The sequence below is a fragment of the Moschus berezovskii genome, chromosome 12 (assembly GCF_049115385.1).
Source record: "Moschus berezovskii isolate FMDL1 chromosome 12, NW_MosBer_1.0, whole genome shotgun sequence".
NCBI classification, from domain to species: domain Eukaryota; kingdom Metazoa; phylum Chordata; class Mammalia; order Artiodactyla; family Moschidae; genus Moschus; species Moschus berezovskii.
Genome location: NC_142471.1, coordinates 63,335,475 through 63,349,388, shown reverse-complemented (window position 1 = coordinate 63,349,388; position 13,914 = coordinate 63,335,475). Strand labels below are relative to the sequence as shown.

The 13,914-nt window shown below is 45.7% G+C and overlaps 1 protein-coding gene across 2 annotated transcripts in view; it reads left to right on the top strand.

Annotated features, from left to right (window-relative positions):
- The window catches only part of BLNK (B cell linker), an 83,557-nt gene that overhangs the window by 43,611 nt on the left and 26,032 nt on the right, over positions 1-13,914 (top strand). The window contains exons 5-9 of one of the 2 annotated variants that reach the window (XM_055425009.2): positions 2,264-2,326; positions 2,502-2,658; positions 5,623-5,786; positions 11,849-11,930; positions 13,127-13,198. In XM_055425009.2, the coding sequence (XP_055280984.1) occupies positions 2,264-2,326; positions 2,502-2,658; positions 5,623-5,786; positions 11,849-11,930; positions 13,127-13,198 (538 nt within the window). The remainder of the gene's footprint in view (positions 1-2,263; positions 2,327-2,501; positions 2,659-5,622; positions 5,787-11,848; positions 11,931-13,126; positions 13,199-13,914) is intronic. The other variant, XM_055425011.2, reaches the window with a different exon arrangement.

Here is a 13,914-nt window from a genome sequence, read left to right as displayed (position 1 = left end):
TCCTTCAGAGTTCCCATCAGACTGTCCAAAGTTTTGCACTTCCTCAAGTACTGAATGAATTAATGAATTAACAAATGAATTTTGTTATAATTTAGAATAACTTGGAGGGAGGAGGATTCTTTAAAACTCTCAGCAGTTTGAACAGATTCTCTTGTAATTCTCTTGATGAGAAGGCATTCAATGCATTCTATGGTGCTTAAGTATGAGAGGCTCATGGTTCATCTCCCACAGAAGACTTTCCAAATGAAGGGCCAGCTCAGGACTTCTGAGCAGCCGTTCCCTCCTCCTCAGTACCCCCAGAGCCCGGGCAGCATCAGTGCACTCATCCACTCCATGTACGTTGGGTGAGCACCTACCCTGTAGCAGGTCCTGTGCTGGGTCCTAGATTTACGTCTCAGTCCGGTCTTCATAGGGGGCACAGTCTGGTGGGCAGCCCAGTGTCGGAGGACGGCTGCTAGGAACAGCTGACATGGGCTCTCTCTTCCTATACCCTCTGTGCCACCTCTGCCCACCTGGTCCTCTCAGTCAGACCGCTCTGCTGGAGGGGCGGCAAGGACTCCAGAACCCTCCCCAGTATGCACGCCAATCCTCAGCCTCCAGGTAATTAAGTCCATGAAGCCCATCTCTGCTCCGTGAAAAACTGAAACAAAGTGGGATGCCCATGCCATCCCCAGCTCAGGCACATGTGTCTGGTTGCCCACTGGTCCTTTCACTTTCTGAATGTCTGTTAAAGCAACTGCTTCTCAGTATTCATACTGACGTCACCCTGGAATGCCACAACAGCAGCGATCAGGTCCTCGGCCTGGAAAGAGGGTCCCTGGCTTGGGGAGCCAGGGTCTTGCCCCCTTAAGCCTCCCCTCCAGCCTCCCCTCTCACTCCTACTCTATCTCCCAGGCCCCCTGCCTGGGAATCATCGCTGATTTCTCTAGATCACAGATTGCAGACTCAAAATTACTCAACTCCTCTGTGCCTCAGTTTCCTCAACTGTAAAATGGGATAAAAAATACTATCTCCTATGATTGTGGTGAGGGGTCAGTGAGGTATGCAGTGCACAGAAATGTTGGTTATAATGATAGTCACTATTATCATTATTTTATTCAGCCTATTTTCATATTCCCATCTACTATTTCTGACCTAGGGTTTTGGAAAATCTCCCCTACAGTGGTTTTCTTATGTGTCCCTTCCTGTCTCCCCCACGCCAGGGTTAAGGACAAGCACCCTCCTCTGGGCTCTCTCCTCCGTTTCGTCTCTCTCCCAGGCTCCGCCAGCCACCTCGGGAAACACTGTCTCTTCACCCTCCTTTCTCTTTCCTTCTCCCACCCATTACCCTCCCTCTCTCCTCCACCTCCCTTCCAGCTAAGGAGGAAAGCACAGTGCTCACTCCCTGACTCCTCTGCCTGCTCCCAACGTCCTGGGCACCTATCATGGGCTGGCCCCGTCACGGGCCCTGAGGATTCAGCTCTGAAGGAAACCCAACATTCACATTAATGTCACACAATTGTCAGGCCAAAAGGCAGGTGCATCATCGATTGAGTGGAAAATCATGTTTGGATGAAGCATTGTGTCAGGCGGGGTGTGGGAGCAGTGGGCACAGAGGTCAGAGGACCTCTTAAGGCCTGAATCAAAGATTTCCTGCACATGAGTATGTTAATATGTGTGTGCACTGCATACACATAAAAAAACAAAATCACACAAAATGCACAAGAAGCTAGTAGCTCTATTTGCCTGAGGGGAGAGGAACTGAGCAGCTGGGAAGGCCTTCCTCCTTGTGAATTGTGTGAACTTTGGGCTGGGTCAATGTATTTTCAAGATGGACTTAAATAAAACACATATTTAAAAAAGGAACAAAAACAGGGACTTCTCTGGTGGTCCAGTGGTTAAGACTCAGCTTCCCCTGCAGGGGGCACAGGTTCCATCCCGGGTCAGGGAACTAAGATCCTGCACACCATGTGGTGTGGCCAAAAAAATAAACAATAATAATAATAAAAGTCTTAGTTGGCATAGGGGCTCAAGATTTCAAAAAAGAAAGACAGAGAGAGAATGGACTGAGTCAGTTTGAAATCCTCATCCCCTGAAGCTTTCCAGCTCCTCATCTCCTCAAATGTGTCTGTGTTCCTGAGTTTCCTCTTACCCTCTCTTAATAAACTTACATTTTCCTCAACCATCAACATTATGGTTAATAAAACCTATTTGGCTATTTTATTTTATTGGGTCCTTTTTCTGTCTTCTCGAGATATATTTTACCTCTGGCTGTTCTTTGCAGACACACAGAGTTCAGCCACCCTCCGGGTTAGATGCCCACACGTTTCCCCAGGATACAGTCCAGGTGATACATTTTGGAAACAAAAAGGCCTGGCTTCAACCCCAGCGTTGCCGCTAACAGCTGCCTAACCCTGCTTAGCCAACCCCTCCCAGCCTTGCTTTCTCGCCCCTCTGCTGGGGGAGCAGCTCCGGCCCCCTAAGCATGCATGCGGCCCTGAGCACGGTGTCTGCACTTGCAGGACAGCGATTATGAAAACCCAGACGAGCACTCGGACTCAGAGATGTACGTGCTGCCAGCCGAGGAGGCCGGGGACGACAGCTATGAGCCGCCACCTGCAGAGCAGGAGACACGGACAGTTCACCCGGCCCTCCCCTTCACCAGGGGGGAGTATGTAGGTGAGTCCCTGCCGGACCTTGGGCGCTCGGCCGTCAGGGCAGCAGGGAGCTGGGCGGGCCAAAGTTGCAGGGTGGTGGGCAGCTCCCACTCTCACCACTTCCAAGTGGGTCATCTGGTCACTCACAGGTACTGGAGTCCCCTGCTGGAAAGCTTGCCCTTTGGGGAAGGAGGGGGTAACCTTTGCAAGTTGGGAATGTTGAAAACAGGCAAAAGATAAAGCAACCACACCCCAATGTGGCTCCCAACCCCACCACACCTCATTTCCTGTAGTCCCCAGAGAAATCAATCCTGAGATTAGTCGCTGCTTCTCCTCCAGCTTCCCACACTCAAGGCTCTGACATTTCTCTTGAGATGACTGTACCGAACAAGGAGAGCTGCGAGGATCTCAGTGTTTGCTAAGGCCCCTCCTTCCTCTCTCACCCCGCCCCGACATCGGCCGCTGTACAGACACTCTGAGTCTGGCTCTAGACTCTTAACTGTGGAGAGGGGGGAGTGGTAAAGAGCTCTAGGGTGAGAATGAGGCTTATGAATTAAATGGATGAGTCTTAGGTGTGGTCTCCAGGCCTGAGTGCAGCTTTTCATGCCCCTCCAAGAAGTCTGTGTTCCATTCTAACAAGTGACTGAAGTTCAACAAAGGCGAGGAAGGGCTTGTGTCTGTGGTGATCACCCTGGCACCCCTGGGAGTAAAGGTGTCCTTGTAGTTAACTGCCTCCTTATGGGTACCAGGTACTGTCCCTTGCTTTGTGCAACAGTTCACTTACTGAGCACCTGCTATGTGCCAGAGCTGCGCTCAGCAGCTAGCAAGACAGATGTACTCCCAGACTTTTTACAGTTTACAACTTAGCGCTTTACTGTCGTGGTGGACTTCACCTTCTGGACAACCACAAAGCAAAAAGGAGATGCTTGGAAGAGGGAATTCACTGGGCCCAGGTTTTATAAGTGGCAGAACTGGCATGCAAGCTGGGCAACTCAGCCTCCAGAGCCCTAGCTCTTCATCACTCTGCTCCACACACTGCCACCCAATTTGTGACCTCCTTCAGTCATCGCAACAACCTCAGGAAGGAAGGAGCTTCATCAGGCCCGTTTTACAGACCAGGAGACAACCATTCAAGCTGGAGGTGGGAACGGGGGCAGATTAAGCAGCTCAAATGGGCTTCCCAGGTGACATTAGTGGTAAAGAATCTGCCTGCCAATGCACAAGACTCAAGAGACAAGTTCGATCCCTGGGTCGGGACGATCCCCTGGAGGAGGAAATGGCAACCCACTCCAGTATTCTTGCCTGGAGAATCTTTCGGACAGAGGAGCCTGGCAGGCTACAGTCAGTCCATGGGGTTGTAAAGAGTTGGACATGACTGAGCATGCACACACACAAGCAGCTCATTCCAGGTCATACTCTTCAGAACCTGTTTTCTGTGCTTTGCTACTTCTGCTGGGCTTAAATCTTATGTTAAGAAATCTCAGTAAACTCCAGGAGCTGCCAATAAAGCTATAAAAACTGTCACAGGCACAGCAGAGTAGATGCCTTGGTGCCTTAACACAAATACACCACCAGAAAGAGGCTCCTGGGAGGCACCGAATGTGAAGTTAACCATACAACTTCAGTGATGCAAAAGCATGGGATGAGAGCTGGAACAGGCCCCAGGACAAGAGCAGAGCAGGACAGGCAGAGGCAGGGACTGCCACATTGAGCCAGGGCCAGAGGAAGCAGGGAGCCAGTGTAGGCACCTGTGCTGTTCCAGGATGGGGAACCCACCAGGTTATTCCCATACTAAGATTTTCCTGCAATGGATCAGTCAGAATCTGCACTCACAGATCAACTGGGTAGACCCCTGTTGCCTAAGCCCTCCACCACATGAAGCAGGTAGATTAGTTCTGTTGATTAGGCATTGTCTATGTCAGACACCGTGTTCCTCCTGCCTTTGCTGTTTTCTTCCTAATCCCTACAATAACTCTCTGAAGTGGATAGTTAACCATCTTCATTTTTAAAATGAGGAATGTGAGTCCCAGAGAGGTTACATAATGAAGAAGAGGCCCAAAGGAGCGCAGCTGGTGGGTGGAGAGCAAGGGGCTGAACCCAGGGCCCTCAACTTCAGAGACTGGACTCCTTCCACAACAGTTGCTGAGGATGGCCCCGGGCCAGGGGATTCACAACTTCTCCCCCATTCAAGGAAACCATTGAGGGGAGGAATGTGTAGTTTTACCAGATGAGTAGTTGCAATCTTGCACATACCTTAGAATAACCTGGGGAACTTTTAAAACCTATAATGAAAGGTCCCTCCCCAGAAGTTTTAAACTGCATGTTTGGGGTGGGGCCTTGGCGTTTTTTTAAAAGCTCCTAGGTGGTTCCTAGGGGCTTCCCTTGTAGTTCATATGGTAAAGAGTCTGCCTGCAATGTAGGAGACCCAGGTTGGATTCCTGGGTCAGGAAGATCCCCTGAAGAAGGAAATGGCAACCTACTCCAGTATTCTTGTCTGGAAAAATCCTATGGGTGGAGGAGCCTGGCAGGCTACAGTCCCTGGAGTCACAGAGTCAGACAGGACTGAGCAACTAACACTTTTACTTTCACAGGTTCCTATGTGTAAGCAGGATTGAGACTCGTTGCCCTTAAGGCTTCAGGGAGCAAAGTGAACCCATTGAGGGATACTGCTCCCCTTAGCCCCTGACACTGCCAAGGTCACCATCTACTCTATTTAGCTGCATGCTTGGACTGTCAGCTCTCCTGGGTCTGTGGGTCTCATGGCTCCCTGGGAGGATACTGTTCTGGTTTTTATAATGTAGGTCAATGGGTTGTTGAAATTTTTGCCTAATATGTCATACTCTTTAAAGGAATGCCCCAGTCAATAGCAAGTTGGCTACATGGATGCTAGTAGTTTTATACTTTCTAGAACTCGGTGACTTCTGCCCAGGAAATGATCCAGAACCCTTTCACCTTATGTTTTGTTGTTCTTGTTGTTCCTCTCAAGACAACCGATCAAGCCAGAGGCAGTCTCCACCCTTCAGCAAGACTCTTCCCAGTAAACCCAGCTGGCCTTCGGCAAAGGCGAGACTGGCCACCTCTCTGCCGGCCAACACGTCACTGCATAAACCTCAAGTCCCACCCAAACCCAAAGAGCTCCTTGAGGATGAGGTAAAGTAAATCTGTCCGGAAGGCTGCCCAGACCTAGGGGAAGGCAGGATGCAGGAGCCAGATGGAAAGAGGGGCACGACAGTGTAGCCTCAGGCGTGTCTTCCTTCCTCCAGGCCTGGCTGGCTGACCGCACTAACCACCTGCCCCGCAACTCTCCATTGTCCTGCTGAAAAGATGTTTTCTCTTCAAATGTCATATATGGCCTTATGTAAGCACTTTCATTTGCCAATCCGGTATATGATGTAATATCCAACCTAGATTTGTGCTTCTCTCACTATTTCCTCTTTCTTATCCCTCAGTTCAGTTCAGTCGCTTAGTCGTGTCCAACTCTTTGTGACCCCATGAACCACAGCACGCCAGGCCTCCCTGTCCATCACCAACTCCCGGAGTTCACTCAAACTCATGTCCATCGAGTCGGTGATGCCATCCAGCCATCTCATTCTCTGCCGTCCCCGTCTCCTCCTACCCTCAATCCCTCCTAGCATCAGACTCTTTTCCAGTGAGTCAACTCGTCGCATGAGGTGGCCAAAGTATTGGAGTTTCAGCTTTAGCATAAGTCCTTCCAATGAACACCCAGGATTGATCTCCTTTAGAATAGACTGGTTGGATTTCCTTGCAGTCGGACTCTCAAGAGTCTTCTCCAACACCACAGTTCAAAAGCATCAATTCTTCAGCGCTCAGCTTTCTTCACAGTCCAACTCTCACATCCATACATGACCACTGGAAAAACCATAGCCTTGACTAGACGGACCTTGGTTGGCAAAGTAATGTCTCTGCTTTTTAATATGCTATCTAGGCTGGTCATAACTTTCCTTCCAAGGACTAAGCATCTTTTAATTTCATGGCTGCAATCAGCATCCGCAGTGATTTCGGAGCCCCAAAAAATAAAGTCTGACACTGTTTCCACTGTTTCCCCATCTATTTCCCATGAAGTGATGGGACCAGATGCCATGATCTTCGTTTTCTGAATGTTGAGCTTCAAGCCAACCTTTTCACTCTCCTCTTTCACTTTCATCAAGAGGCCTTTGAGTTCCTCTTCACTTTCTGCCATAAGGGTGGTGTCATCTGCATATCTGAGGTTATTGATATTTCTCCCGGCAATCTTGATTCCAGCTTGTGCTTCTTCCAGCCCAGCGTTCCTCATGATGTACTCTGCATATAAGTTAAATAAGCAGGGTGACAAGATACAACCTTGACGTACTCCTTTTCCTATTTGGAACCAGTCTGTTGTTCCATGTCCAGTTCTAACTGTTGCTTCCTGACCTGCATATAGGTTTCTCAAGAGGCAGGTCAGGTGGTCTGTTATTCCCATCTCCTTCAGAATTTTCCACAGTTTCTTGTGATCCACACAGTCAAAGGCTTTGACACAGTCACTGAAGCAGAAATGTTTTTCTGGAACTCTCTTGCTTTCTCCATGATCCAGCGGATGTTGGCAATTTGATCTCTTGTGCCTCTGCCTTTTCTAAAACCTGCTTGAACATCTGGAAGTTCACGATTCACGTACTGTTGAAGCCTAGCTTGGAGAATTTTGAGCATGACTTTACTTGCGTGTGAGATGAGTGCAATTGTGCGGTAGTTTGAGCATTCTTTGGCATTGCCTTTCTTTGGGATTGGAATGAAGACTGACCTTTTCCAGTCCTGTGGCCATTGCTGAGTTTTCCAAATTTGCTGGCATATTGAGTGCAGCACTTTCACAGCATCACCTTTCAGGATTTGAAATAGCTCAATTGGAATTCCATCACCTCCACTAGCTTTGTTCCAAGGAGTAAGCGCCTTTTAATTTCATGGCTGCAATCAGCATCCGCAGTGATATCCCTGTTTCCTGCAAATCTCTCATTCCTCCATAAGGTACTTCCCATCTTTATCCTCCTATGCTTCTCTCCCTGTCCTGCCTCATTGTCTTTCCTCCACTTTCGTTTCTCTCTGACCCTCTAAGCTGCAGAGGTGTACAGTGGGATGTATACTGGAGACCCCCTGTCTGTATGGAGACCCTGCACAGCCTGTGGAAGAGCTGACCCCTCACTTCCTTCGGCATCTCTTGCTTCTCACTCTCTCTCCCCAGCCCCAGGTACCCAGAAACCACTTTTGCCAACTGTCTGGGACCCAACTCTAGGTTTATCTTATCAATCTCCCTTCTGCCAGCACCTAAATTGTCATGTCTTATTCCCTTTGAAATTTTAAAAAATGAATGGGTAAACTTATTCAGACTATTGTAAGAGTGACTGATAAAGCCTAATATGTTATGGCTCCCAGAAGTTCTGCATTTTTTAAAAAGTCAAAGACAAGCCCTCAAACTTAGCCTTTAAAACAATTATACAAGTGCAATGGACTTCCCAGGTAGCTCAGTGGTAAAGAATTCACCTGCCAATGCAGGAGATGTGGGTTTGATCTCTGGGTCAGGAAGATCCCCTGGAGTAGGAAATGGCAACCCGCTCCCGTATTCTTGCCTGGGAAATTCCGTGGACAGAGGAACCTCGAGGGCTACAGTCCATGAGGTCACAAAGAGTCGAACATGACTGAGCGACTGAGTACACAAGCGCAACAGCCTAAGAAAGAAAACAACATTAAAGGCAACTCTTAACCATGACCAGACATAATGATACTGCAGCTTCTTGAAGAAGCAACTGTTTCTAAATGCCTATAGGTGATAAAACCTATAGCTTACAAACATGTTGTGAAATGACCTTCTTTTTCACCTTATTATAATTAGTAGCCCAACAGGAGACATGAAAGAGAGACTTTTTAAATAAAAGAGAGGCAGCATCCAGGCCCAAATTCCCACTTCACTCTTGCTAGTTGTGTGACTTCAGGTATCAGATAACCTCTATGAGTCTCATCTTTTCATCTCTTCGGGTTCCTTTAAAGATTTAATAAAGGAATATATATACGTCACTAAACTCAGTGTCTCACACAAAGAAGATTCTATGTATTGTATAAATTGGATTCCTTTCTACCATATTCTAGATTCTTTATAAAATCCAGTTTTCTAGTTTCTCCTGAAAACCAAGGGCCTATCAACACTTGGCCAGTCATGGCATCAAAGCAGCTGACCCTCATGGCACCCTTCCAACTCAGCTGTGAATCCCCAGCCCCTGTTTCCATTTGTCATCATCTTTATCTGTAAAATAAGGATAAATAAATTTTTAAAAATACTTAACTTAATAGGTAGGTATTATTGAAAGAATTCAGTGAAATAATTAAATTTTGACATGAAATGTACTAAGGAAGAAACTCATGTGGACATTTAATAACTCTTACAAAATCACTCCCTCCCCATATTTATGGTCAATTGATTATTGGCAAAGGTGCCAAGACAATTTAATAGGAAAAATCAATTTTTTAGACAAATAGTGCTAAGATAATTGCATCAGTTCAGTTCAGTTCAGTTGCTCAGTTGTGTCCAACTCTTTGTGACCCCATGAACTGCAGCACGCCAGGCCTCCCTGTCCATCACCAACTCCTGGAGTCCACCCAAACCCACGTCCATTGAGTTGGTGATGCCATCCAACCATCTCATCCTCTGTCGTCCCCTTCTCCTCCTGCCCTCAATCTTTCCCAGAATCAGGGTCTTTTCAATCAGCTCTTCACATCAGGTGGCCAAAGTATTGGAGTTTCAGCTTCAACATCAGTCCTTCCAATGAATATTCAGGACTGATATCCTTTAGGATGGACTGGTTATATCTCCCTGCAGTCCAAGGGACTCTCAAGAGTCTTCTCCAACACCACAGTTCAAAAGCATCAATTCTTTGGCTCTCAGCTTTCTTTATACTCCAACTCTCACATCCATACATGACTACTGGAAAAACCATAGCCTTGACTAGATGGACCTTTGTTGGCAAAGTAATGTCTCTGCTTTTCAATATGCTGTTTAGGTTGGTCATAACTTTCCTTCCAAGGAGTAAGCGTCTTTTAATTTCATGGTTGCAATCACCATCTGCAGTGATTTTGGAGCCCCAAAAAATAAAGTCAGCCACTATTTGCAAAAGAATGAAATTGAACTCCTGTCTTACATCAAATCTTAAAAAATTAGATAAAAGTGGATCGTAGGACTGAGTAACAGTTCAGTTCAGTCGCTCAGTCGTGTCCGACTCTCCGCGACCCCATGAATCACAGCACGCCAGGCCTTCCTGTCCATCACCAACTCCCGGAGTTCACTCAAACGCATGTCCACAGAGTCGGTGATGCCATCCAGCCATCTCATTCTCTGTCGTCCCCGTCTCCTCCCGCCCCCAACCTTTCCCAGCATCAGAGTCTTTTCTAGTGAGTCAACTTGTCGCATGAGGTGGCCAAAGTATTGGAGTTTCAGCTTTAGCATCAGTCCTTCCAATGAGTATAAGAGCTATTAATAAAACTATAAAATTCTTGGAAGAAAACATAGGTATAAATCTTTATGACCTTGGAATAGGCAATAGTTTCTTAGATATAACAGAAGAAAAATAGATAAAATGTACTTTAAAATGTAAAACTTTTGTGCTGTAAATGATGCCACAAAGAAAGTAAAGGACAACCTATAGAATAAGAGAATTGTTTTGAAAATTATACATCTATAAAAGATTTATATCTAGAACATTTAAAGAGCTCTAATCATCCACAGATAAAAAAGATAAACAACCAGATTAAAAGTGGACAAAGCGGTGGAATAGATTTTTCTCTGAAGAATATATATAAATGGCCAATAAGCACACAAAAAGATGCTTAATGTCATTAACCAACAGGGAAATGCAAATCAAAATTAGTTAGATACCACTTCATACCTACAAGGATGCTTATAATAAAAAAGAAGACAATAACAAGTACTGGTGAATATGTGGAGAAATTGGAATCCTTATACATTGCTCGGAGAAGGCAATGGCAAGTCACTCCAGTACTATTGCCTAGAAAATCCCATGGATGGAGGAGCCTGGTAGGCTGCTGTCCGTGGGGTCGCTAAGGGTCGGACACGACTAAGCGACTTCACTTTCACTTTTCACTTTCACACATTGGAGAAGGAAATGGCAACCCACTCCAGTGTTCTTGCCTGGAGAATCCCAGGGACGGGGGAGCCTGGTGTGGGCTTCCGTCTATGGGGTCACACAGAGTCGGACACGACTGAAGTGACTTAGCAGCTTAGCAGCATACATTGCTAGTGGAAATGAAAAATTAGTGCAGCCACTTTGGAAAACAACTTAACCGTTACTCAAACTATTAAATATAGAGCTACAATATGATCCAGCAATTCCATCATTAGGTATATTCCCAAGAAAAATGTCCATCTATACAAAATTTGTACATGAATGTTCATATCATTACTTATAACAGCCCCAAAGCAGAAACAGCTGATAAGTGGATAAGTAAAATGGGGTATAATCATACAATGGAATATGATTTGCCCATAAAAGGAAATGAAGTAGTGATGCATACTACAACGTGCCTAATCCTTGAAATTACTGTTATAAGAAATCACAAAAGACTGTGTATTTTAATAGTGTATGATTCTATTTACATAAAATGTCCAGAATGGGCAATTCTTAAAGACAGAAAGAAGGCTCATGGTTGACTGGGTCAGGGGAGGGGGTGGTTGGGAGTGACTAATGGGTGCAGGGTTCCTTTGGGGGTGATGACAATGTTCTAAAGATAATTGTTGTGATGGTTGCACTCTATGAATGTACTGCTGCTGCTGCTGCTGCTAAGTCACTTCAGTCGTGTCCGACTCTGTGCGACCCCATAGACGGCAGCCCACCAGGCTCCCCCGTCCCTGGGATTCTCTAGGCAAGAACACTGGAGTGGGTTGCCATTTCCTTCTCCGATGCTTGAAAGTGAAAAGTGAAAGTGAAGTCGCTCAGTCGTGGCCGACTCTTCACAACCCCATGGACTGCAGCCCACCAGGCTCCTCCGTCCATGGGATTTTCTAGGCAATAGTACTGGAGTGGCTTGCCATTGCCTTCTCCGGTGAATGTACTAGAAGCAACCAAATCACTTTACATCAGGAAGTTTAATGGTGTATGGATTATGAAAAATTTCTTAATATCACTCTTCCTTATCCAGTAAACTCCAAATGTACAGCATTTCTGTATTTCTTTTAGGCTGATTATGTGGTCCCTGTGGAAGATGAAGATGAAAACTATATTCATCCCACAGAAGACAGTTCAGTCCCATCTGAAAAAGGCAAGAGTTTGCAGTTTTAAGCACCTGAAAACTTCTACCAGTTGATTGGGACATTATTTGCTCACAAGTACTAAAGGGCTCAGACGTGATGCTGCTGAGACCTCTCTGCTCCATGGCCACAGCATTTGCCTTCTTTGGTTGAGTGGCTGGTCCGTCAGAGAGCATAGTGAGAAACCCATCCCTGTGTTTTTCAACCTTGATTCTTCTTTCTCCATCCTCTTCCATGATTTAATACTGTCTTCTCAAATTAGAAAAGCACCTAGGTTCTTCTCTTTAGCGCTTCATTAAGAATGGATTTCTCATAAAATCTAATACTAATGAGGTCATGAGCCACCAGGCTGACCTTACAAATATTGTACCAGGGATAATTTCTGCAGAGGACTGAGAAAATGAAAGAATAAAATATTCTCTGTGTTCTAATTCTTTAAAATTTAGTGCTACATCAGGCCCACAAGAAACATTTCATTTGTAAATCCTTCATGAAATAACAAGTGCAGTTACAAATAAATTATCTTAAAAAGCCCATGCCACGTACCCTCAGATGAGGCGTGGAACAGAGTAGGATTACTTTGGACATAGTCGCTATGGAGAATATAATCCTGTATAAATGCTGCCTCTTCAAGTAACACTACTCACCTAATAAACTTGACTCAAAGTAGCGGTACTCAGGTTTTACACTGTCATCACGTCACAGCCCTCTCCTTCACACCCTAAATATCAAGAACAGCTTCGATGCCCTCCAGGATTCCTGAATTCACCCATAACCATAAAACAATAAGTACAAATGAAATGCCCCCATACCTCCAAAACCTACAAAATCCAAGAGAAATGATGTACTATGAGTGGTAGGGAAGGCAGGGCTATTAATTTGACCCCTCCATTGTTAGTTTAATACATGTTCCCATGATGAAAAACAAACTCTTTCACCTCTGAGACCCCCAGTTTGCCAAATGAAATTCCAAACAAGTATTCACTTTAATTATTAATATAACCATTCAAAAAATGTTTCTTTTTTTCTTCTGAAAGGCTAGTTTTAATGGCTTGTGAGCTTAATTGTGTCTCCCATTCTTTGCAAATTATCTGATCTAGCCCATTATTTTGACCATGCATTTTTCCATAAGTGTAAATCTCCATCAGTTGGCTGTATCTACAATATATACATATAACCCCAATATATATACGATTGTGTGTTTCAGCTCCCATGGTGAATAGATCAATCAAGCCGAATAACTCCTCAAAGTCAGTCTCTCCTCCAGGGACAGCTCCAGGTAGAGTATTCACATGATTTTGTGTTTTTGTTTTTTTATTGTGAAATGATTACATTCCGGGATTTGGCTTTTAATCCACTCCAAATAAGATGAACAACTCAGAGCGAATATTATGAAACAATCCCTTGTATTTCCAAATGTCTTCATAAGCAGCAACAGAGACTTCTCATGTTCATCCACTGTGTAGTGGCACCAGTGTGGGGGACTCTCGTCCCCACGTCCCTGCATCTCCAACAGACACGTCCTGGTCTTCATCTGACCTCTCTGGACACTTCACTGGTTTCTCCTCTTCCTCCCCTCCCCTGACTGAGGGTGCCTGCACAGGTCAACCTCAGCCCTCTGCTCTTCTTGCAAAATATTGTGCAGGTTAAGAACGTGGGTTCTGAGCCAGGCATCCCAGTGCTCCCTGTTCTCAACTGTATCACATTGGGTCTGTACTTTACCTCTCCAAGCATCACATTTTCTCCTCTGTAAATGGAGCTAACAGCCCAAGCCCTGAGAAAGGAGAATTCTGAAAATGTGAATGGGAAATTCTTAAGTGCCTGGCATACAGTAGGTGCTCTGTTCTGTTCTGTTCAGTCGCTCAGTCGTGTCCGACTCTTTGCGACCCCGTGGACTGTAGCCTACCAGGCTTCTCCATCCATGGGATTCTCCAGGCAAGAATACTGGAGTGGGTTACAATTAGACCATTATTTTTCACTTCTTTCGGGTGTATC